At 48.9% G+C, this 21,228-nt stretch overlaps 1 protein-coding gene across 2 annotated transcripts; it reads right to left on the bottom strand.

Moving 5' to 3' along the window:
* Positions 1-330: 330 nt before the first annotated feature.
* On the bottom strand, positions 331-11,131 carry LOC122208468. 2 transcript variants are annotated; one of them, XM_042919584.1, is made up of 6 exons: positions 10,593-11,131; positions 3,266-3,315; positions 2,956-3,181; positions 2,112-2,405; positions 1,729-1,785; positions 331-1,043 (listed from the first exon to the last, which is right to left on the bottom strand). In XM_042919584.1, the coding sequence occupies exons 1-6, from the start codon at positions 10,678-10,680 to the stop codon at positions 739-741; spliced, it is 1,020 nt and encodes a 339-aa protein (XP_042775518.1). In that variant the 5' UTR covers positions 10,681-11,131; the 3' UTR covers positions 331-738. The 2 variants fall into 2 exon arrangements, with proteins under 2 accessions (XP_042775518.1, XP_042775519.1); XM_042919585.1 differs by lacking the exon at positions 3,266-3,315 and having other exon boundaries at positions 332-1,043; positions 2,956-3,090.
* Between the last annotated feature and the right edge of the window lie 10,097 nt (positions 11,132-21,228).

Genomic DNA, 21,228 nt, shown 5'->3' with positions numbered 1-21,228 from the left:
GGAAACACTCTGTAAGGAACTCTGGGCAGCCATCGCCCTGGATGGGAGGAGTCTGGGGCCAGATGCTCCTGAGAGTCTTAGAGAAGCTGCCTGCTGTGGTGCAAGTGTGGGAAATGAAGTCACTGGTATTCCCACAAGGGAGAAGTGGGTTCCCCAGCTCGCAGCATCGGCCCCTTGACGGGATGCCACAGCAGTAGTGGGGACTGTGCTGCCTTAGCAGTCTCTGAAGGAATCACTCTACCCTCAAATTCTGTGTGATCTTTCGGATTAAAAACCCTTGGCCAACTTAAATCCTCAGAAGCATTTGGCATTTGTTCTCAAAAGGGGCTGAGGAATGAAAGGATTTTAGCCAAAAAGGGGGAGAACTTTAGATACCCAACCCTCTGCTAGATGAAGAAGTGAGAGAGGGTGGGTGTGACCCGGTTTTCTCAGCTAGTGAGCAGCAAAACATGACGGTCTGCCCCTGCCACATGCGTTTCCCTCTGACCGGCCAGAGTGGCCTTGGGACCTGTATGACTTTCAGGCTCCAGCCTGCAGTGGCTGACCTGTCCTCAGAGCCAGACCATACCCTGGACGTCCCTCCCCTGGAAGCTATTGGCCTTGGTCCCAGGATCCCACCTCCCTTGCCCAGAACAACCCACAGCACAGCAGTAACTTCTCAAATTCCCTGTATTTATGGAGAAATTTGGACAGCCTGAGAGAGAAAGGGAGACCCGATGGGTAACGAAAGGCAGCAGACTAGGAGGAAGCCGGCCGGAGCAAGGAGGGAGGGTCCGGGGCATGGGCAGCCCCTCGGAGGACGTGGAAGCCCCTGGGGCTCGGCCACTTGTGCTCCGGGGCCGCGGCAGGAGTGCACCTCCTGCCCACCTGTGCCCTGGAACCGGGGGCCGCTCCTTGACCCCCTCTGGGGAGTGGCTCCGTAGCGTGGGCCCAACAACAGCGATTCCTCCAGAGAGCGGCCAGGATGAGGCCGTAGATGAGAGATGCGCCCAGCAGTCCCAGGTAGCAGTAGGTGGTGGCATTGAGGATCTGCTCCAGCTCCACTGTGAGGGAGACAGGCACAGGGTGAAAGTGGGCCCACGATGAACAATGCATCTTCATGGGCTTCTCCCTGCCCCTGGCTCCTCCTAAGGAGGCCTCTCTGGCTCACTTTATCCTCTGTGAAGTTGTGTTACTCCCCATTTATAGGATAAAAAGTTAGACTTAAGATCTGTAAGTGCAGAGATGGTCTGGACTGGATGGGGTAAGTAGGTAGGTGGATCCGAGGCCAAGAGAGGGTAAAAGACTCCTCCTCCACCTCCCCCCCACACTCCCCCCCCCACCCTAGGGGCCACAGAATGTTGAAGGCTGAACCAGGACTAGACCCAGGTGCTTTGGACTGGGTCTACACCTTTTCCAGTCAGAATCTCAGGGCTCAGCTCTGACTGCATCAACACAGGAGCTTCCCAGACCCCCCTGCGGGAGGGCCCCTCTCCTGGCTGAGCTCCTGAATATTTCCTGTGTTCCTGTCCTAGGACCTTTAGTGCAGTGTTCCTTGCATTTTAAACCTTGGTTCAGTGTCTGACCTACCCCTCTAGACTCACTAATATTCAGACTGTGTTCCAGTCACCTCTCTGCCCTGGCAAATACTTAGTACTCCATAAAATGATTGCTGAATGAGTTGATGACCATGAAAAGTCAAGGCTTCGCCACCCAGGGGGTCCCACGTCAGTGTTGGGGGGTCCGTACCTAGAAGAATGTGTCCACTCTTGTTCGCATTCTCCACTTCCAGCGTTCTCCTGTGCCCTGGAACAGAGCAGATGCCCTTCATATAGCTTCCCTCTGCTCTGTCCCCCAAAGGAAATAAGCAGGCATTCACCACTAGGGAACACAGAAGCCAGGAGTGACAGAGTAGGTATTAGGACTTTGGGGGTAGCGGGTCCCACAACACTGCACGGGCTCCAAAGCCACGTCCAGGCTTCACCAGAAGCCAGGGCAGAGCCAGGGGTTCTTTGCCACACACAGCAGTGCTTATCTTGACTTTCTGGTTTGCCAGGGAGTTATTGATGTCTGGGTTCCAGGTGGTTGCATCAGGAAGACTGGAGCACAACCCCTGGGTCCTCTCTACTCACCTCGGCCCCAGGGCAGGGGCAGCACGACTTCTAAGGCTCCACTCTGGTGCAAGCCTCGGCAAGTCACAGACATTCCTGCCACCTCCTGAGGCAGCTGCAGCCAGCTGACCATGGGATCCCCAGCTCCCCCAGTGGAGTCCTCTTCCTCCTGGTATTGGCCTTCCAGGACCCAGGACACCCTCAGAGGGTCAGGGTTATGTCCTAGGGCCACACAAAGTACATGGAAGGGAGGGCCGTAGGCTGGGATGAACAGGCTCAGCTCAGGTGGCTGCAGAGCCAGGGGTTGCCTCTTAGCTGTGGGGAATGAGAGGAAGAAGGATGTTACCCAATACCACCAGCCTCTTCCAAACTCAGTCCTATTGATCCCCCTCCATCTGGGGCCTCTGGAGACTCTTCTACCCTTCCTCTATGGCCTTCCCTCACCTTTGTCAGAATCTACTTTGCCCCACTACTGGCCTTCTGGACTGTTGAGCAGAATATGAGCTGAGCTTATCTCTGCCACATGTACCTTCTGTCCTCCGGGCCTCCAGTATCCTTACTACAGAGCAAGGGAAGGGAAGGGATTTAATGTTCTTGATGAGGCTTCCCCTCCCAGGCCTAAAAATCTGGTCTAAGGTGTTTCTGTCCATCCTCAAATGCTTCCAGCCAATTCCACCATCAAGAAGCTTGAGCATTTTCCCTGCTGGCAGTCTACTCTCCTGGGCCCTCCTTCTCTTTCCCTCGTCCTACTGACAACAGCTTCCTCCAAGGGGGCTCCACCATCTACACCTTTCCGCCCACTGCCACCAGCTCCATTGCAATCGTATGCACTAGGGGCACCAGATCCCCACGCTCTTAGACTCACCCTGATAGAGCAGTTGGGTACCTTCTCCAAAGACATACTGGCCTGAAAACCATATGGCACAGTAGTAGGTGCCCTCATCAGCAGGGCTGGCATTGCCCACAGTCAGGAGCGCAGCATTCTGGGCTGGGTCCATCTCTGCCAGAAAGCGAGGATTCACACCAAAACCATAGGTGGGGGGAGCCCCTTCTCGCTGACTCAGCAGGAAGGTGGGGCCACTCCCCTTCAACTGCTGGTACCAAGATAAGACATGAGCCCTGGCAGGGCTTCCCTGCACCACACACCAGATCTGTGGATTGCCTCGTCCACTCACCACAGAAGACCGAGGCTGGAACAGAGAGGGCTGGAGGACTTCTGAGGCACCTGAAGAGGCAGAGAGGATAGTGACCCACTCAAAACAACTCAGTAGTCCTTTATTAGACACTGTCAGCTCAGCCGAAGCGTACCGTCTCACCAGAAGGCCATTTGACAATACCTGTCAAAACTGTACGTCATCACACTCTGTGATCTGGCAATTTTATTTCCATAAATTTACCTTAGGAAAATAACTGGACTCAGGTATATTGGTAGACCTACAAACAGGACTGTTATAATGAGAAAATACATGTAATTAGAGGAGAGGATAAAGTTTTAAATGAGACACCCGGTCTATGCAGTACTATGCAGGCCCCATAAAAGAAAAATGAAGAACTCTCACTTCTGGGTAGGATGGAGTTGTTGGCAGCCAAATAATGTTCCCACTGAAAACAACTAGAAAAGCCAGAGGAACAGACGATATTTCAGGTTTAAGAGAGGTACAGAAGCAACAGTGGCCAGAAGGGTTAAGGATGTGCAGAGGGAGGAACCACGGAGGTGCAAAGTGACACCTTTCAGCCACCTGCAATTGCCAATTCTGGCAAGAGGCTAAGGATCAGGGTTTTCCCCAGGGGGAAGGCTGCAGGTGAGACAAGAGAAATCAGCAGAGCCGTTTATAATCCCACAGGCTGCAGTGACAAAACCGAAAGCCTGAGGAACCTCAAATATATGTTCAGTTATCACCATTACCTGAAGTCTGAAATTTTATAAGATGGGAACCTTAAAAGCTAAGCCCAACCTCTGTGAAGCAGAGCGGAATTTTGCCGAGTCACGGTGCTGAGAAGATAAATGATCAGAGTTTGACATCTCTCAAAAGGAAACCCTCTGCTGTATACACCAGGATTTCAGTTCAAGGTCCCAAACGGGTCAGCCCTAGGAACAAGGCAAATGAGTAGTAGATGGAACTCTATTAAAACTGCATTCCATACACTTCTAATTGTAGAAGGAATTCTGGAATTAGGAAGCCACCATTTGACAACCACCATAGGAATCATCACTCAGACAAGAAGCATCAACAGATGATAAAACATTTTGGGTTTGGGTAAGTTTATTTATTTATTTATTTATTTATTTATTTATTTTGAGAGAGAAAGAGCACGAGTGGGGGAGGGGCAGAGCTAGGGAGAGAGAGAATCCCAAGCAGGCTCCACACCATCAGGGCAGAGTTTGACCGGGGCTCGATCCCATGAACAGTGAGATCATAACCTGAGCCCAAATCAAGAGCTGGACGTGGAACTGAATGAGCCACCCAGGCACCCAGCCACGTGAGCAAAATGAATATCAACAGGAAAGGGGCAAACAGACATCATGTGCCTCCTGATACGGGGCACTGAGAACACAATCTTTTGGTGGTATTCCTGTCATAAATGCATGCCTGAATCTGATCACGAGGAAACATCAGGTTTGAAGCATCAAACCCAAGTTGACATATATTCTACAGAATAACTGGCCTGTACTCCATCGTGAAAGGTGAAAACTAAGGAACTGTTCCAGATGAAAGGAGAATAAAGAGACATGATAACTAAATGCAGTGTGTGATCATGGATTGGATCTTGGACCATATATATATATGGTCCATATATAGAGAGAGACCATATATATATAATATATTATATATAATATATATATAATATATATATATTATATAATATATATAATATATATATAATATATATATTATATATATATTATATATATTACTCTAAAGAATATTGGAGAGAAAACTGGTGAATTTTGAGTAAGATTTGTAGATGGAATCATATTAACGTTGGCTTCTTCATTTTGATCATTGTACTGTGTTACACAAAGACTGATGGATGACTTCTCATCAGAGATGATGGAAGCCAGAAAACAATGAAAAGACATTTAAAGTTCTTGCGTGAAAACAAACAAACCTGTCAACATAGAATTTTTTCTTACCTAATGAAACCGTCTTGAAAATAAAGACGTTCCCAGATAAAAGCTGAGATAATATGTCACCTACAGGAATCCTAAAGGGAAATCTCCAGGCAAAAGAAAAATGACCCTAGATGGAAACAGGGAAATGCATGAAGGAATGAAGAGTAATAGAAAGGGTAAATATGTAGTTAAATATAAATAAATATTGTCTGTACAAAGCAATAGAAATGTCGACTTGAAATGTCTTGTAAGAACAACACAGAAGTTGGGAGGAGGCAAGTGAAGTTAAAATACTCTAACATTATAGCCTCATTAGAGAAGTGGTCAAAGTAGTATTATATTAGACCATGAAGTCAGAAATGCATATTTTAATCTGTAGGAGTAGCCACTAAAAGAATAATAAAAGAACGTATAATTAACAAGTTTTTAGAGGAGGGAATATTTTTTAAAAGAATCCACGGGCACCTGGGTGGCTCAATTGGTTGAACATCTGACTCTTGATTTCATCTCAGGTCATGATCTCACAGTTAGTGAGTCTGAGCCCTGCGTCGGACTCTGCACTCACAATGTGGAACCTACTTGGGATACTCTGTCTCCCTCTCTCTCCCAAAAATAAATTGAAAAAAAAAAAAAAAAAGAATGCAAAAGAAGACAACAAATAAGAGAAAAGGGAACGAGAAACAAGGACTATAGTAGGTATAAACCCAAATATATTAGTAAATACGCTAAATATAAGGGGACTAAATTCTACAATTGAAAGACTAGGATAGACAGAATGGATCAAAATCTAACAACTATAACCTGCTAACAAAGATCACACCCTAAATATTAGGCCTTGAAAACACTGAAAGTAAAAGTATCATTATCACTGATACACCTATGCTAACATCAGATCAAATAGGCTTCAAGGCAAAAAATAGTACGAAGAGATGAAGATGTACACTTAACGATGTAAAAGGGTCATTCCACCAGAAAGACATAAACCCAGCCATTTCAATAACCATATTAAATGTAAGTGGTCTAAACACCTCAATTGAAAGTCTGATTGGACAGGAATCCTGTGGATATTCCATCCACAACAAACCCACATAAGGACAAAAATAATTTAAAAGAAAAAGGATGGAAATGTCATACTATGCTACTATGATTTTTTTTTTTTAATAGAAGGGGTAGTATCAAAATCAGATAAAGTTGATTTCAGGGCAAAGAATACTACTAATAGTAAAAAGTTTTATTTCATAATGTTAAAGAGTTCAATTCATTAGGAGAATGTAACCATCTTAAACACTTACACACATAATGGAATTTCAAAATAAAAGAAGCAAAAGTAATAGAACTGCACAGAAAGACAGACAAATCCACAATAACGGCCAGAGATTTCAACACCCATCTTTTAATATTTGATAGAACAAGTAGGTAGAAAATCGCTGAGGATACAGATGCCTTGAATAATACCATCGACCCATTTACAAAACGGTACTTACAGAGCCCTCCACCCAACAACCCCCAATTACACTTATTTTTCAAATAAGGTTTGAACCTTATTTGAAAACAAATAAGGTTTGAACCACGGAACGTTTATCAACTTAGATCATATTCTGAACATAAAACAAGTCTTCATCCATTTAAAAGGATTCAAGTCACACACACAATGTTCTTTGACCACAGTGGAATTCAATTAGACACCAATGACAAAGATGTTTGGAAAATTCCCAAATGTTTGGAAAATAACTTAGTTCTAAATAACCCATGGGTCAAAGAGTAAATCTGGAAGTATAGCAGTATTTAGAAGTAAATGAAAATAAGAAGGTGATGGGTCAAGAAATGTGTGAGTGCTGCTGACACAATAACTGGAAAGAGACCCGGGGCATCTATCCAGATGATAAAAGTGCTCTAAGACTCAATGCTGGTTATAGTTGCACTGGTACATTGGTAAATGTACCGATAAACTTGGTACATTTGTTGAAAACAACTAAATTGTACAGTGCAGCTAAACTGAGTGGATTGCGTGACACGTATACTTCACAGAAGTTGTTTCTAAAAACACCTAAGGACTGTTAAAGAAGAAATAAAATCGCATTTGCAGACAACCTAGTGGTAAACATAATAAAATTTTAAATGTATAATCTGTTAGAATTAATAAATGAGTTTATCAAGGTCACTGGATATAAGGTAAGTATAGAAAAATAAGTTACAGTTCTATATTAACTATAAATAGACAATAAAATTAACAAAATACTACTTATGATAGCATCAAAACCAACAGATACCTAAAAATGAATCTTTTTTTTTAAGTTCATTTGGAGAGAGAGAGCACGCACACAAGCTGCAGACGGGGAGGGGGAGAGAGAGAGAGAGAGAGAGAGACCATGGCAAGCAGGCGCCGTGCTGTCAGCGTGGAGCCCCATGTGGCGCTGAAACTCTAGAACTGTGAGATGATGGCCTGAGCCGAAATCAAGAGTCAGACGTTTAACCGACGGAGCCACCCAGGTGCCCTCCCTAGAAATAAATCTCCTAAAACTATGCAAGTCCTCTACACTGAAATCTACACAACATTATTGAAAGAAATGTTTACAATGTAAGTAAGTGGAGACAGATACCACGCGCATGCATTAAACCATTCACTGTGATGGAGTTGTCAGTTTTTCCTAAAGTGATACACAGCGTCAAACTTAGCTCGTCTTCGGAGCCATAAAACAAGTCTTAGTACATTTAAAAGTTCCCATCAAACCCCAGCAGGTCTTTTTGTGGAAAATGATAAGCTGATTCTAAAATTTTTATGCAAATGTAAAGTTCCTAGAATATCTAGGGCAATCTTGAAGAACAGCAGAGCTGGAGGAGTTACACTCCCAAGAACCAAAACTTTCAAGGGGCTGATGTAATGAAAACAGTGTGGTATTGGTGCAAGAATACACAAGGGATCAGTGGAACATGAGCCAGAATCCAAAACGTGTCTACAGTTTTATGACAAAGCGATGCTATAAGGCTATGGAGAAAGGACAGTCCTTTTGTGCTGGGTCAACTGGATATGCACATATGCACAAGCAGTGAGTTTCTTTGTTTGTTTGTTTGTTTGTTTTGCACAAGCAGTGAACTTTAACCTCCAACTCTTACTGGATTACAACCAAAAATTTCAGCTGGATTACACATCTAAATCTGGAATGTAAAACAGGAAAGCTTGGAAGAAAACATAGGATAGTATCTTCCTTCCTTCCTTCCTTCCTTCTCTTTCTTTCTTTCTTTCGAGAGAAAGAACGAGAAGAGGAAGGGCAGAGAGAGAGGGAGACAAAGGATCCTAAGTGGGCTCCGCGCTAACAGCGGAGAGCCTGATGCGGAACTGGAACTCACAAACTGTGAGAACGTGACCTGAGCCGAAGTCAGAAGCTTAATGAACTGAGCCACCGAGGCACCCCGAGAATATCTTTACCAGCATAAACCTCGGAAAGAAATCTTAGTAGGCAAAGATTTCTTAAATACGACACCAAAAAAAGTCCGTTATAATGGAAAAACTATTATGTAAACAACATTAAAATTGGGGGTGGCTGTTTATCAGAAGACACCATTAACAACAGTGAAAAGATCCATGGACTGGAAGATACAACACAAATAACCAACAGAGGAGTTCTATTTAGATTTTTAGTTATATAAAGATCTCCCATAAATCATTAACAAAAAGTCAAATGAACCAATAGAAACATGAACAGAAGATTTGAACGGGCCCTTCACAGAACAGGATATCCTAAAGGTCAACAAACATGAAAACGCGCTCAATGCCATTATTCATCAGGGAAACAGAAACTAAGACTATGGGGAGATTAAAAAAAAAAAAAAAAAAAAAAAAAAGACTAGGAGGACATCAGGCGCACGCGTACCTCAATGGCTAAAATGAAAAAGACAGGTAATTCTCAAGTCTCGGCAAAGATGTGGAGGAACGGGAATTCTCTTACACACGTACGTATCTGTTTTTGCTAATATCCCCAAACCTGAAGGAATGTTTAACCGTTAACAGCAGTAGCGTGTGGGTTCGGGACCATGGGAGGTCTTAGGGCTTTTAATAAATCTACTGCTGTGTAATTTTACTTTGCAGGCTTTACTCTCACCGTCAGAAATGAAAAGTTTCACATTTTGAAAAGAACAAGTCTCTCCCATCACGCTCGAACACCAAGACCCAGGACGTAGTGGTATTTCCTCGCCCTCCTCTCTCTTGACCTTTCTGTGGCACTTACCTTGACCACTCCTGGGTCAAAGCCCGGTCTGCCTTCAAACCCCAGGGGCTGACCCCACTCTGCTCCCCTCCCACCCGTCCATCAGCCCTTCCGGTGCCTCAGTCTCGGTCCCTGGGATCTCTCCGTCACCCTCTCTCCTGGCTCCTGGACAAGCGTACTGGGGGTAGCTCTTCCCTGAGGGCTCCTCAGTTTCTCTCCGGCCTCATTTCCACCAAATTAGAGTGAGGAAGATCCACCCCCCACCCCTGCATTCCCCATCCTCCAGCTTCCCCAGCCTGCAGACAAGTCCCAGTCTCCAGGTCCTGCAGATCCTGTCACACAGCTGTCCTCCCCTCCACCAAAGCCTCTTGAGCCTGGGTCACCTCCTGCCACCCGGATGGCCCCCAGCCTCCCGCTGCTCCTGCTGGCCCCAATGTCATGCCCCAGCCCATGTCACACACACCCCCCCAACTCCACCGCTTTCACCAGACCCCCATCTACTAGCTAGCTGTGTGACTGTGGACACCTTATCTAAGCCTCAGTCTCCCTCTAAAATGAGGGTTGTAGAATCTACCTCACAGAATTGTCATAAGGATTCCATGAGATAAAGTCTAGCATACAGTGCCTCCTTAATCAATGTCACCAGTTTCTACTCTTTCTGTTCAGCTCCACGGGACCGCAAGGCACGGGTGATCTGACCCCTTCCCCAAGTACCGAGACCGCCCCTCCCACCCCTCAACTGCCCCGCCCAAGCCCCTCTGTCTGTCCAGGTCCGGCCCCTGCACCTCCCTCGCCCCCCTTCTCGGCACCCTGCAGTCACTCAGGCCTAGGTTCCTCATGGGAGGTGGGAGTGAGGGGTCCACCCGGCTGTGCACCAGCCGCTCTCCCGCCTTCCGCTTCCAATAGTCCCCGCTACGCTCCTAAACCAGAATCTGTCCACAGTCACAAACCTCCATCCCCATTAAACGCGAGAGGGGCGCCTGGGTGGCTCAATCGTTGAGCGGCTGACTTCGGCTCAGATCATGATCTCACGGTGGTGGGACAGCTCAGAGCCTGGAACCTGCTCCCTGTCTCTGCCCCTCTCTCGCTCTCTCTCAAAAAATAAATAAACATTAAAACAGTATTTTAAACGGAGCGAGAGGCCTAATTAGGATCTGGGACAGGGAGAGGGGACAAGCTCACCTGAGACAGAGCTCAGCAGCCAGACACACAGGGCCCAGCCACGCCAGGACGCCGGGACTCTACTCGGGAGCTTTGGTGGCAAAGCCATCTCTCTCCGTATCAGCCCGAGGCTGGACTGAGCGTGCAGCGCTTCTCCAACCAGGCCCTCACCGTGGCCCCAGAACGAGGGGCCTGACGTCGGCTTCCTCCCTAGGTGCGGAGGGGGCGCGGTGGGGGGGCGGTGTACAGACACAGGCGCGGTGCAATTGTGGGCCAACCCCAATATCCGGGTCTCTCGGAAAGCCCCTGGAGGGGTGGGGGTGGGGCATCTGAGTGCTGGGGCGAAGTACAGAGGACTACTTGGTTTGCAAGCAGTTCAGCAGAGGACTTGGTTTACTGGCCCCTGAAACCAGTCCCGGAGAGGTCCAGGCCTCGGGTCTGGCTGGGTCCGCAGGCCTGAACTGTGATGTCAGAGGCACACCCCTTTCTTTGTCTCTGCTCTGTAGCCGTCTTTCTTTCCGTTTGGTTTGCGGGCAGGCTCTCCACACGTGGTGGAAAGATGTCCCCCAGGGCCCAAGGCTCAGGTTGGCCAGCGTAGCCACCTCGGGGAAAAGGAAGAGTCTCCTTCCTGTTACTTGAAGCAGAGGTCCGAGGCTGATGTTGGTCGACCTAGCCTGGACCATGCACCTGCCCAAACCCATCCCTGTGATCAGTGGGCTGGCTGGGCCTGGGTCACCTGTGCCCTCTGGAAGCTGAGGCATGGGGGCAGTTTCAGAGGGTCTCTGGGGACTTGGAGTCACAGCATGGTGGTTCCCAGAGGAAAGCTGGATGCAGTCACCAGAGGGTCCAGAGCAGGCACCTACCTGTCCAAAGGGGCTAATGTAACAGAAGAAGGGGGGGGGGGGCTCTCTGGCCCAAGAGGGGCCCCTCTGCTGCCTCCTTCCAGCTTCTCAGTTCGGCAGCCATGTCCCCACACCCTCTCACAAAGCCCCCACCTGTTTCTCCACGTTGCTCTGCTTCCTGACTGTCCCAAGAAGTGGCCCGCAGTTTCTCCTGCGGCTCGGGAAGAAAAGCCTTGATGGCCTGCTCACCAGAGCCCTGAGACATCCTTCCGTCCCAGAGAGACCCAGACCTCGTGGTTCTGTCATAGCAACCAAGATAATCATAACAATAGATAATTGGCCACCTCCTCATCTTCCCTTCGGGTTGGGTTATCCGGTGGACTCGGCGCCAGTGCCACGAGGCACTTAGCACACACGGTACCCGGCATGTTGGAAGCACCTGGTGAATGAGGTAGGTCATGTTTTCCAACATGGCCTCCACAGTGCCTCTCCCCCCACACGCCCTTTCTGCTTCCACCCGAGTTGGTATTCATTTTCCAAGCTGAGATACAACGGACGCACAGTAAGCTGTACGTATTCAAAGTGTGCAGCTTGGTAAATTTTGACGTGCGTATGCCCCTGAAACCATCACCGCTGTCAAGATGTCGAACACATCCACCAGCCCTAAAAGTTTCCTGATGCCCCTCTGTCATCCCTCCCTCTCCCCACCTCTAGCATCTGCAGGCAACCGCGGGCGTGCTTCCCGGCACCACAGGTCAGTTTGCGTTTTCTAAACGTTTTATGTAAATTGAATAATACAGTGCATGCACTTTTTTGTCTGGTTTCTTTCACTCAGCGTCGTAACTTTGAGAGCCGCCCACGTTATTCCATGTACCCATAGTTAATTAATTTTTATTGCTGAATTGTACTTCACCGTATGCCATAATTTACTTACCTGTTCGCCTGCTGGTGAACATTTGGGGTGTTTCTCATTGTCGGCTCGTTCAAATAAAGCTGCTGTGAACATTCACGTGTAAGCCCTTGTATACACTCTCCTTCCTTTCGCAGTGATTGCCTTGGAGTCACATGGCTGGGTCACAGGGTAAGTGGATGTTTAACTTCCTAACAGACCGCCCGGCCCTTTTCCAAAATGTTTGTACGAGAGCATCCTTGACACCCCTGCGCATGGTCAGTCTTTTTTGTCTCAGACATTCTGGTAGGGTGTAGTGATAGCTCATTGTGGTTTTAATTTGCCTCGTCTAATGACTGATAGTGTTGCTGGGTTGCCGTGCTGGGAGGAAGCCAAGCAGCGGCAGGCAGAGCCCACGTGTAGGTGTTCAGCTGACGACCAGCCACAGGCAATAGACATGTCGGTGACCCTCAGATGGTCCCAGCCCCCGGCCTTCAGGCCCCCCCCCTCCCCCCGCCGATGCCACACGGGGTGGAAATAAGCTGACGCCACCAAGCCCTGCCCAAACGACAGATTCATGAACAAAGTAGACGACTGGTGTTTTAGAGATGACTTTTTTAAGCTTATTTATTTATTTTGAGAGACACAGAGACAGCACGAGTGGGGGAGGGGCAGAGAGAGAGGGAGAGAGAATCCCAAGCAGGCTCCGCGCTGTCAGCACAGAACTGGACGCGGGGCTCCAACTCCCGAGCCGCAAGATCCTGACCTGAGCCGAAGTCAGACGCTTAACCGACTGAGCCACCCAGGCGCCCCCAGAGTAGAGAATTGAGGAGCTTAAGCCCTCCTGTTGTGCTGCCTGGATTGGAATCCTTCCTCCACTACTTCTCCTCTAAGTCAACCAAATTCTTTAACCTCTCTGAGCCTGAGTTTTAGCTTCTTCAAATTGGGAACAGTAGAACCTGCCTCAGAGGGTGGTTATGAATCTAAAATGACCCGTGTCTGGCACAAAAACAGACATTCAGATCAATGGAACAGAATAGAGAACCCAGAAATGGACCCCCAAACGTATAGCCAGCTAATCTTTGACAAAGCAGGAAAGAATATTCAGTGGAATAAAGACAGTCTCTTCAGCAAGTGGCGCTGGGAAAACTGGACAGCGACATGCAGAAGAATGAACCTGGACCGCTTTCTTACACCGCACACACAAAAGAAACTCAAAATGGATGAAAGACCTCAATGTAAGACAGGAAGCCATCAAAATCCTCGAGGAGAAAGCAGGCGAAAACCTCTTTGACCTTGGCCGCAGCAACTTCTTACTCAACACGTCTCTGGAGGCAAGGAAAACGAAAGCAAAAATGAACTACTGGGAGCTCACCAAAATAAAAACCTTCTGCACAGCGAAGGAAACAATCAGCAAAACTAAAAGGCAACCGACGGGATGGGAGAAGATATTTGCAAACGACGTATCAGATAAAGGGTTAGTATCCAAAATCTAGAAAGAACTTATCAAACCCAACACCCACAAAACAAATAGTCCAGTGAAGAAATGGGCCAAAGACATGAATAGACACTTCTCCAAAGAAGACATCCAGATGGCCAACCGACACATGACAAAATGCTCAACGTCACGCGTCATCAGGGAAATACAAATCAAAACCACCACGAGATACCACCTCACCCCTGTCAGAATGGCTAACGTGAACAACTCAGGCAACCACAGATGTTGGCGAGGATGCGGAGAGAGAGATCTCTTTTGCACTGCTGGTGGGAACGCAAGTTGGTGCAGCCACTCTGGAAAACAGTATGGAGCTTCCTCAAAAAATTAGAAATAGAAGTACCCTAGGACCCAGCAATTGCACTACCAGGTATTTATCCAAGGGATACAGGTGTGCCGTTTCGAAGGAACACACGCACCCCAATGTTCACAGCAGCGCTAACAACAATAGCCAAAGTAAGGAAAGAGCCCAAATGTCCATCGATGGATGAACGGATAAAGAAGATGTGGTACGTATGTACGATGGAGCATTATCTGGCCATCAAAGAGAATGAAATCTTGCCGTTTGCAACTACATGGATGGAACTAGAGGGTATTATGCTAAGTGAAAGTAGTCAGCCAGAGAAAGACAAATATCATAGGACTTCACTCATAGGAGGACTTTAAGATACAAAACAGATGAACGTAAGGGAAGGGAAGGAAAAATAACATAAAAACAGGGAGGGGGACAAAACAGAAGAGACTCTTAAATATGGAGAACAAACCGAGGGTTGCTGGAGGGGTTGTGGGAGGGGGGATGGGCTAAATGGGGAAGGGGCACTAAGGAATCTACTCCTGAAATCATTGTTGCACTATAGGCTAACTAACTTGAATGTAATTTTAAAAAATAAAAAATAAATAAATTAAAATCTAAAAAGAAATAGATTAATACATAAAATGATCCATGGCAAGAACTTAGCCGACTCGGCCTGGCACCTGCTGCTGGTATTTTTACCAGCCTTGTCCGATGGCTGTATGGATATAAAAACGCCCTCCCTCATTCTCTCCCAGGGAGCTTGTCTGCCCAGCTCCTGGTGGAAAGGCCTCAGGTGTGTGGGTCGGATGAGTTAATATTGATTGGTCTAGGCAATTTACAAACATGGGATCGCTTGGGTTTTTAAAATCTGGACTCTCTCTGGGGCGCCTGGGTGGCTCAGTTGGTTAAGCGTCCGACTTCGGCTCCCGTCATGATCTCACAGTTCTTGGGTTCAAGCCCCGCGTTGGGCTCTGTGCTGACAGCTCAGAGCTCAGAGCCCGGAGCCTGCTTTAGATTCTGTGTCTCCCTCTCTCTCTGCCCCTCCCCTGCTTGCGCTCTCTCTCTCTCTTTCAAAAATAAACATTAAAAAAAATTATTTAAAGTCTGGATTCTCTCCTTTTAGGGCATGTATTGCCAGGCAAATGTTCTATCCCTCTGAACCTGCTTCTTGCCCCCCCAAACAGGGTTAAGGCTGTCTACCGAACAGGGTGAATACGTAGGGATGTTATAAGGCACCGTTCTGCCACAAAGTGAGTCCCTGATAAATAGCAGCTATTAACACTAGTAACACTTATCCTGTGATACAGCAGGTAACAAATTAATTACTTTGGAAGGAAAACAAGGGTGGGGAATAACCTTTTTTTAAGTTTGTGTTATTTATTTTGAGAGAGGGAGAGAAAACATGCATAAGTGGGGGAGGGGCAGAGAGAGGGGGCGGGGGGCGGAGAGAATCCCAAGCAGGCTCAGCACTGACAGGCCAGAGCCCAATGCAGGGCTCGAAGTCATGAACCGTGAAATCATGACCCTAGCCAAAGTCACATGTTTCACTGACTGAGCCACCCAGGCACCCAGGAATCACTTTTTAATGCAGAATTTGGGGAGCTTTAAAATTTTTGTATTATCTATATTGTTTTAAAATTGTAATCCACATTTTAATAAATTTTAAGAAGACTAATACATTCAAATTATCAATAAAAATTTAAATATGCTATATTGTGTGCCACATACAAATTTTTATCCCCATTTACAGGTGACTTGAGGCTCTCATTCGTTTCTACCAGACATTCCATTTGTGACCAACGGCCGCTGGTCAGAGCTCGGTTTCCCGACCGTGGTCACGCCAGTCTCCCTCCTGCCGGCCTTACAGAAAATCAACCCGAGTATCCCACAAACGACTAAATTCTAGAAAGTTACACAGCTGTGGAGGAGGGGAGGGGCTGTGCTCTTGGGGAGCCTAGATGGGGAGGGGCAAGGCCACGCCCCGGGTCCGCAGTGGTACAGGCTCCGCAGACTCCCGATTTTCCACCAGTGCCCTCCTCCCTGAAGAGTCCACACCTCGCAGGGAACTGGAGAATCAATAAACAAGAACAACGACATAATATCCTGCCTCCAGCGCTTATGAAGGTCCCTGCTTGAGGGGAGAAGACGGAGTGAGGGGGAGAGTGCTAGATTCATGTCAAAAACCAAGGGAACCAGCGGTTATCCCATAACAAAGTCCTCCAGCTCACGGGAGAAACCAACAGACAGACCTCCGTGGGATTCGGGGAGGATAAAGAGCCAGCTCAAGACTCTGCTGTGCCAGGAGGCGCCTGGGTGGCTCAGTCGGTGAAGTATCTGACTTCGGCTTCGGGCCTGATCTCATGGTTTGTGGGTTCAAGCCCCGCGTTGGGCTCTGTGCAGACAGCTCAGAGCCTGGGGCCTGCTTTGGATTCTGTGTGTGTGTGTGTGTGTGTGTGTGTGTCTGCCCTTCCCCTGCTCGCACTCTGTCTCTTTCTCTCAAAAATAAACAAACATTAAAAACACAAAACAAGACTGCGGTGCCTAAGTAAGTGGGTGGAGTGAGGGAAGGGAGAACACTGCAGCAGTAGTTTTGATTCATTCTGCAACGGTTAGGTCTAGTCACTTAGCCGTGCGTGGTAAGAGACTGGAAAACAATTGAAGAAAGATTCCCACTAACTCTGACGTAGGAGTTTCTCAGCGTGGGGCATCGATCGGGTTGTCTGGTGAGAGCTGGTGTCCTCAAAGCAAAGAGAAAACAGATTTTGCTCAATTACTCGCCACCGACATAACGGTCCGAGCGTCTCAAAGTGCTCACGTGAGCAGCAGTGAAACAGATACGATTACCTTGAAAGGGAAAAAGAAGATTCTGAGAGCCGACCACTGTCAGGTGGGAAACAGGAAGCCAGTAGCCCCGTGCTAAGTGATTCATCAGCAGATAACGTTGAGTGGCTTAACGTAAACACCCTGATGGAAGGCTGCCATTAGAGCTTCAACCCAAACCCCTCGAGGAAGAGGAGGAAGAAAAGCAGGAGTTTTCAGTTTTTAAACAGACAAATTTAAAAGTGAGTATTTCTTTAAGAAATAGAGGACACGTACACTACGCCCCCCCCCAAATGTATAAGAAATGGTACACGTAGGTTTTTCATTGTAATTAAATTTTCCTCCCTACCCCCTAAGAAAACAAAACCAAAAACCAAAAACTTGAAATACACATGGAACTCTAGTTAATGATACAAAAGCTGAACTGTTTTGGAGGAGGAGGGGTCAGCTTCCATGATGAAAGAGAATGCTCCTACCAAACTGACCTTCCAAACGGTAACAGTTACACGTTTAGGACAAAATACAGAACGCAATGACCCCAGCCAAACAAAGGCAGGCAGTTTTTAGAGGGCAGTCAAAACGGAGCAGCAACCTGAGCCACCGAGCAGCTAAAACTCCAACAGTAAAACCCACCAAGCTCTGGACACCAGGAAAGGCGCCTCAGAAGAACCCAGGCTGCAAGAGAGCCAAGGGGAGCCTGAGAAAGGAGACTGTCAGAGAAGGAACATGCCCAATTACAGTGAAAACTCACTCAAGTCTCGGGCTGGCCCTAGAAATGTGCTTTGTGGTGCAAATCGTTTCAGATATGCCAACCCCTAGTCCCGGGAGCCCAACTTTTCCAATCTCTACTCTCTCCATCTCTCTCTCTCTCAATATATATATGGGGAGGGAGGTATATGGATATATACCCACATACCATATATATATATATATATATATGAGGGGAGCTTTAAAATTTTTGTATTATCTATATATAATATATATATTTATATATCTATATGTATAGATATATATATATATCTCCTATAGGGTCTCTCTCTCTCTCTCTCTTTCCATATGGTCTCTATTGGTGCCTAATCCAGAGGCGGCTCAGGAAAGCTAACATCCCAGAGTCATCCACCAAGGAAGAGGCAGTGCAGGCATTCAGACCCAGGCCAGGTCAGCTCCAAAGTTATGCTCTTGACCAAATAGGACAGCGACCCTCTGACCTCGGACTCTGGGGGACTGAGTCAGATGATGCCCCAGATCCAAGTGTCTGAGGGCCCCTAACTCTACAGACGCCCCTCGAGGTGAGGACAGCAGGAAGGAAAGCGCACCTCGCTCTTTACGAAGCCGCACCAAAGAGCCTCTCCTCAGTGCCTCCCGTGCCACGGGGGCCGCATGGATTATCACCTCTCAGGGGGAGATTTGACGAGTCGGATTTGGGTTTCTAGTTAATCCTGACTACCTGCACTCCAGATGCGGGGCTGGGAGACCCGGGAAACCTCAATTCACGTGTCTCAGCGCCACCTACCGGTGAGTTGGTACGCCCAAGGCAGAAAAGAGTCCCCGAGGCCACGAGGCCACGACGAAACTGCCATTTCACAGATTGGCAAACGGAGCTCGCGCTCACCGCTTTCCCTCAACTAATCATCTGGTGGATGCAGGGCGCAGCACAAGATGGGTACGGGGAAGCCAGTCCTCTTGGGAGGGACTGACACGCGAGGAGGGGAGAGGACCACGTAAAGACAGAGGCGGAGAGAGTCCAGCGGGCCACACCAAAGGGAGACCAGGTGTTGTGGGGAAGGGGAGGCTTCACCGAGAGATGGTGGTGATGTGGGCTGAGGTTCTGAAATTCTGGACGGTCTGCCAGGCTGACTGGAGGGGCTTGGAGGGGGGGGGGGGGATTTGATTCTAAATGGAGAACTCTTCCCCCAGCACAGCGGGACAGGTGCCAGGAAGGGCATCTTAGCGAGCGAGAGATGGGTCTGGCGGGTGTGAGTGGAGAGCAGGGTGAGAGGAAAGATGAGCCGCACACACACACGGGGCAAACAGGCCAGGAATCGGGCCCCAGCGTCGCACAGTGTGTGGGCCCAGAGCGAGTTCCACCATGAGGACCGCGCTCTGCCATATGCTAAGGAGTCCGGACGCAACCTCCGCAAGGACTGGAGTCATGAGGACGTGCTAAGCCAGGGAGTACAACGATCCCACGTGTTTTGGAAAGACAGCCCTGCAGAGCGAGGACAGGGTGGGAGCAGGAGCGGGGCCATCTCTTCGGGGATCGTCATCAAAGCGAGGGATGCTACTCTCTGAACGCCGGCAGCAGCGGCAGGAACGAGAGGCCGGAAGAGACCAGAGGTCCGGGGACACCACTCGGTGGTGCTGGGTGACGAGCCGGAGGTACGGGGAGAAGCCAGCGGGGCGACCAGATGACCCCGCGGTTTCTGACCCGGTTGACCATTCGTGGACTGGAAATAAAAGGAGATTTGGATGATGAGGTCGTTCGCGACGTGTCAGCTTGTGGGGTCCTCACACGTAGCGGCTCAGAAGCTGGTTAGACGAGCGGAACAAAAGACCGGTGACTCCCGAGTTCGCGGCGAGTGAAGAGTCCCTCAAGGAGACGGAGGCCCTGACTGCGTCGTTCCTGCGTGGCCACGCGGCCAGACGCCCTCTATCTGAGCCGCGAGATGGCTGCTACACCCCAGCCCGGGACCCGGTGCGTCACACGAGCACTTGGCCTCACGCTTACGGGCCCGCAGGGGGCTGCGGTTTGGCGGGCGGCCGTGGCGGGCTGGGGGTCGGCGGGCTGGGCGTCAGGCCGGGTTCAGATCTGTTTCCCGAGTCTCCCCTCGGGTGTGATCCCATGACCCTCCAAGACACGGTGGCCGCTCGGGGCACCATCGCTGATGAAAAGCCGCACCCGGGAGGGCTACGGACGCGCGTAATTTGCCTTAGGGCCTCGCTCCGGGCCTGCACACCGCGGTCTCTGCCGACCTTTTATAAAAGTCCTCAGGACGGCTGACACGTATACTCCAACCCTTTCACGCACTGCAAGGTCACCTGGCAGACGGCACGAGGGCCTGGAAAGATCCGGGGAGCACAGGCTCCTTACTGTTACATTGCGTGCTCTTTTCTCGCTCTCTGTCCCCAGCCTCAGACGTCCTCCTGGCCACCTGCCCTATGCTACGGCGCAGATGGCTTCTGGATTCAGAATGAACACCTGGCTCCGTTTCTAGATCTTCCCACAAGCGGCGTGATCGTGGAAAAGTCACGTTACCTCTGAGCCCACATCGTCGGCTACAACCTCACCTCCTAAGATTGTCACAAGATCAAATGGGATGAGGTATGAGAAGAGCCCTGTCCGGCTCTAAGTATCTTCCTTAGGAGCCAGCGAGAGTCCTTCTGAAGCCACAAAGCTTTCACGGCTACCATTTGTCCTCCGGACTGCTCAACTCTTGGCACACAGCGGTTTCTAGACACGAGAGAAGTTCCTGGAAGCCTCTCGAGAAGTACGGGTCAGACTTCCAGCCTTGGTGACTCCAGTTCACTCAGAGGGTGTTGCTTTACGTGTCCCGAGACGATTCCGAGGCACCACCGCTGGTGCCTACCGCGTGCTTAGCACTTTCTTGGCTGGTTCAGTCTTCCGCGTGTTAAAGACTTAGATGTGAGTCCTCACAACCTTCAGAAGAGTAAGGGAGGCTGTCTGTCTCTAGCCATGCCGCCACTGCGCGGAGGGTGATGGGATGCCTGTGTGTGCTGTGCCTTGGTTTCCAAACCCTGTTTTATGCTCTGGTAACACAGATGGATATGGTTTTGTGTACCGTGTTTATCCTCTGTTATGGCAAATACTTAACACCCTGTCGCCCAACACGAAGCACGTTTCCCAGTGGACTCAGCCAGAGCAATTAACGTGTCTGTTTATTCATTTGCAGACCCGGTCGCATGAAAAGAACACGTTAATTAGACTCCGGCTTGATGGAAATACAGGGTAGGATGTTAATACCGCGCCCGCGGAGGCAGAAATGCTGGTCACTCCGGGCGCCTCAAGTCCCCGGGGCTCCTGTGAAAGAGCCCGTGCCCTAAAATGCCTCACGTGTCCTCAGCACCCCATGCTGTCACTACACACACACAGAAAGGGGCTGAGCAAACTGCACATTTGCAAAGTGTAAACAAGGAGTTACAGCGCTGTACGATAATTACAGTGGCATTTTCCTGTATCCCAAGAGCACACCGGAGAGTGAAGCGTTAACTGTGCTGCTAGAAACCCCTTGATTGAAACAAGCTGCAGAAACTTTCTACCCAGCAGGCCAGGCCTTTGATCTGGGGAAGAGAGGCTA

Source organism: Panthera leo, chromosome E2 (genome assembly GCF_018350215.1).
Source record: "Panthera leo isolate Ple1 chromosome E2, P.leo_Ple1_pat1.1, whole genome shotgun sequence".
NCBI classification, from domain to species: Eukaryota; Metazoa; Chordata; class Mammalia; order Carnivora; family Felidae; genus Panthera; species Panthera leo.
Note: the sequence above shows the minus strand (reverse complement) of the source record. Positions and strands in the feature narration are given on the sequence as shown.

What these genes read in the sequence shown, in the direction of transcription:
- LOC122208468 (XM_042919584.1), bottom strand. Translation starts at nt 10,680, where the DNA reads ATGGCTTTGCCACCAAAGCTCCCGAGTAGAGTCCCGGCGTCCTGGCGT. An exon ending in GCTGCTGAGCTCTGTCTCAG is followed by an intron (nt 3,316 to 10,592) that starts GTGAGCTTGTCC and finishes CTGCCTCTTCAG; the next exon opens with GTGCCTCAGAAGTCCTCCAG. An exon ending in TCCAGCCTCGGTCTTCTGTG is followed by an intron (nt 3,182 to 3,265) that starts GTGAGTGGACGA and finishes TGGTACCAGCAG; the next exon opens with TTGAAGGGGAGTGGCCCCAC.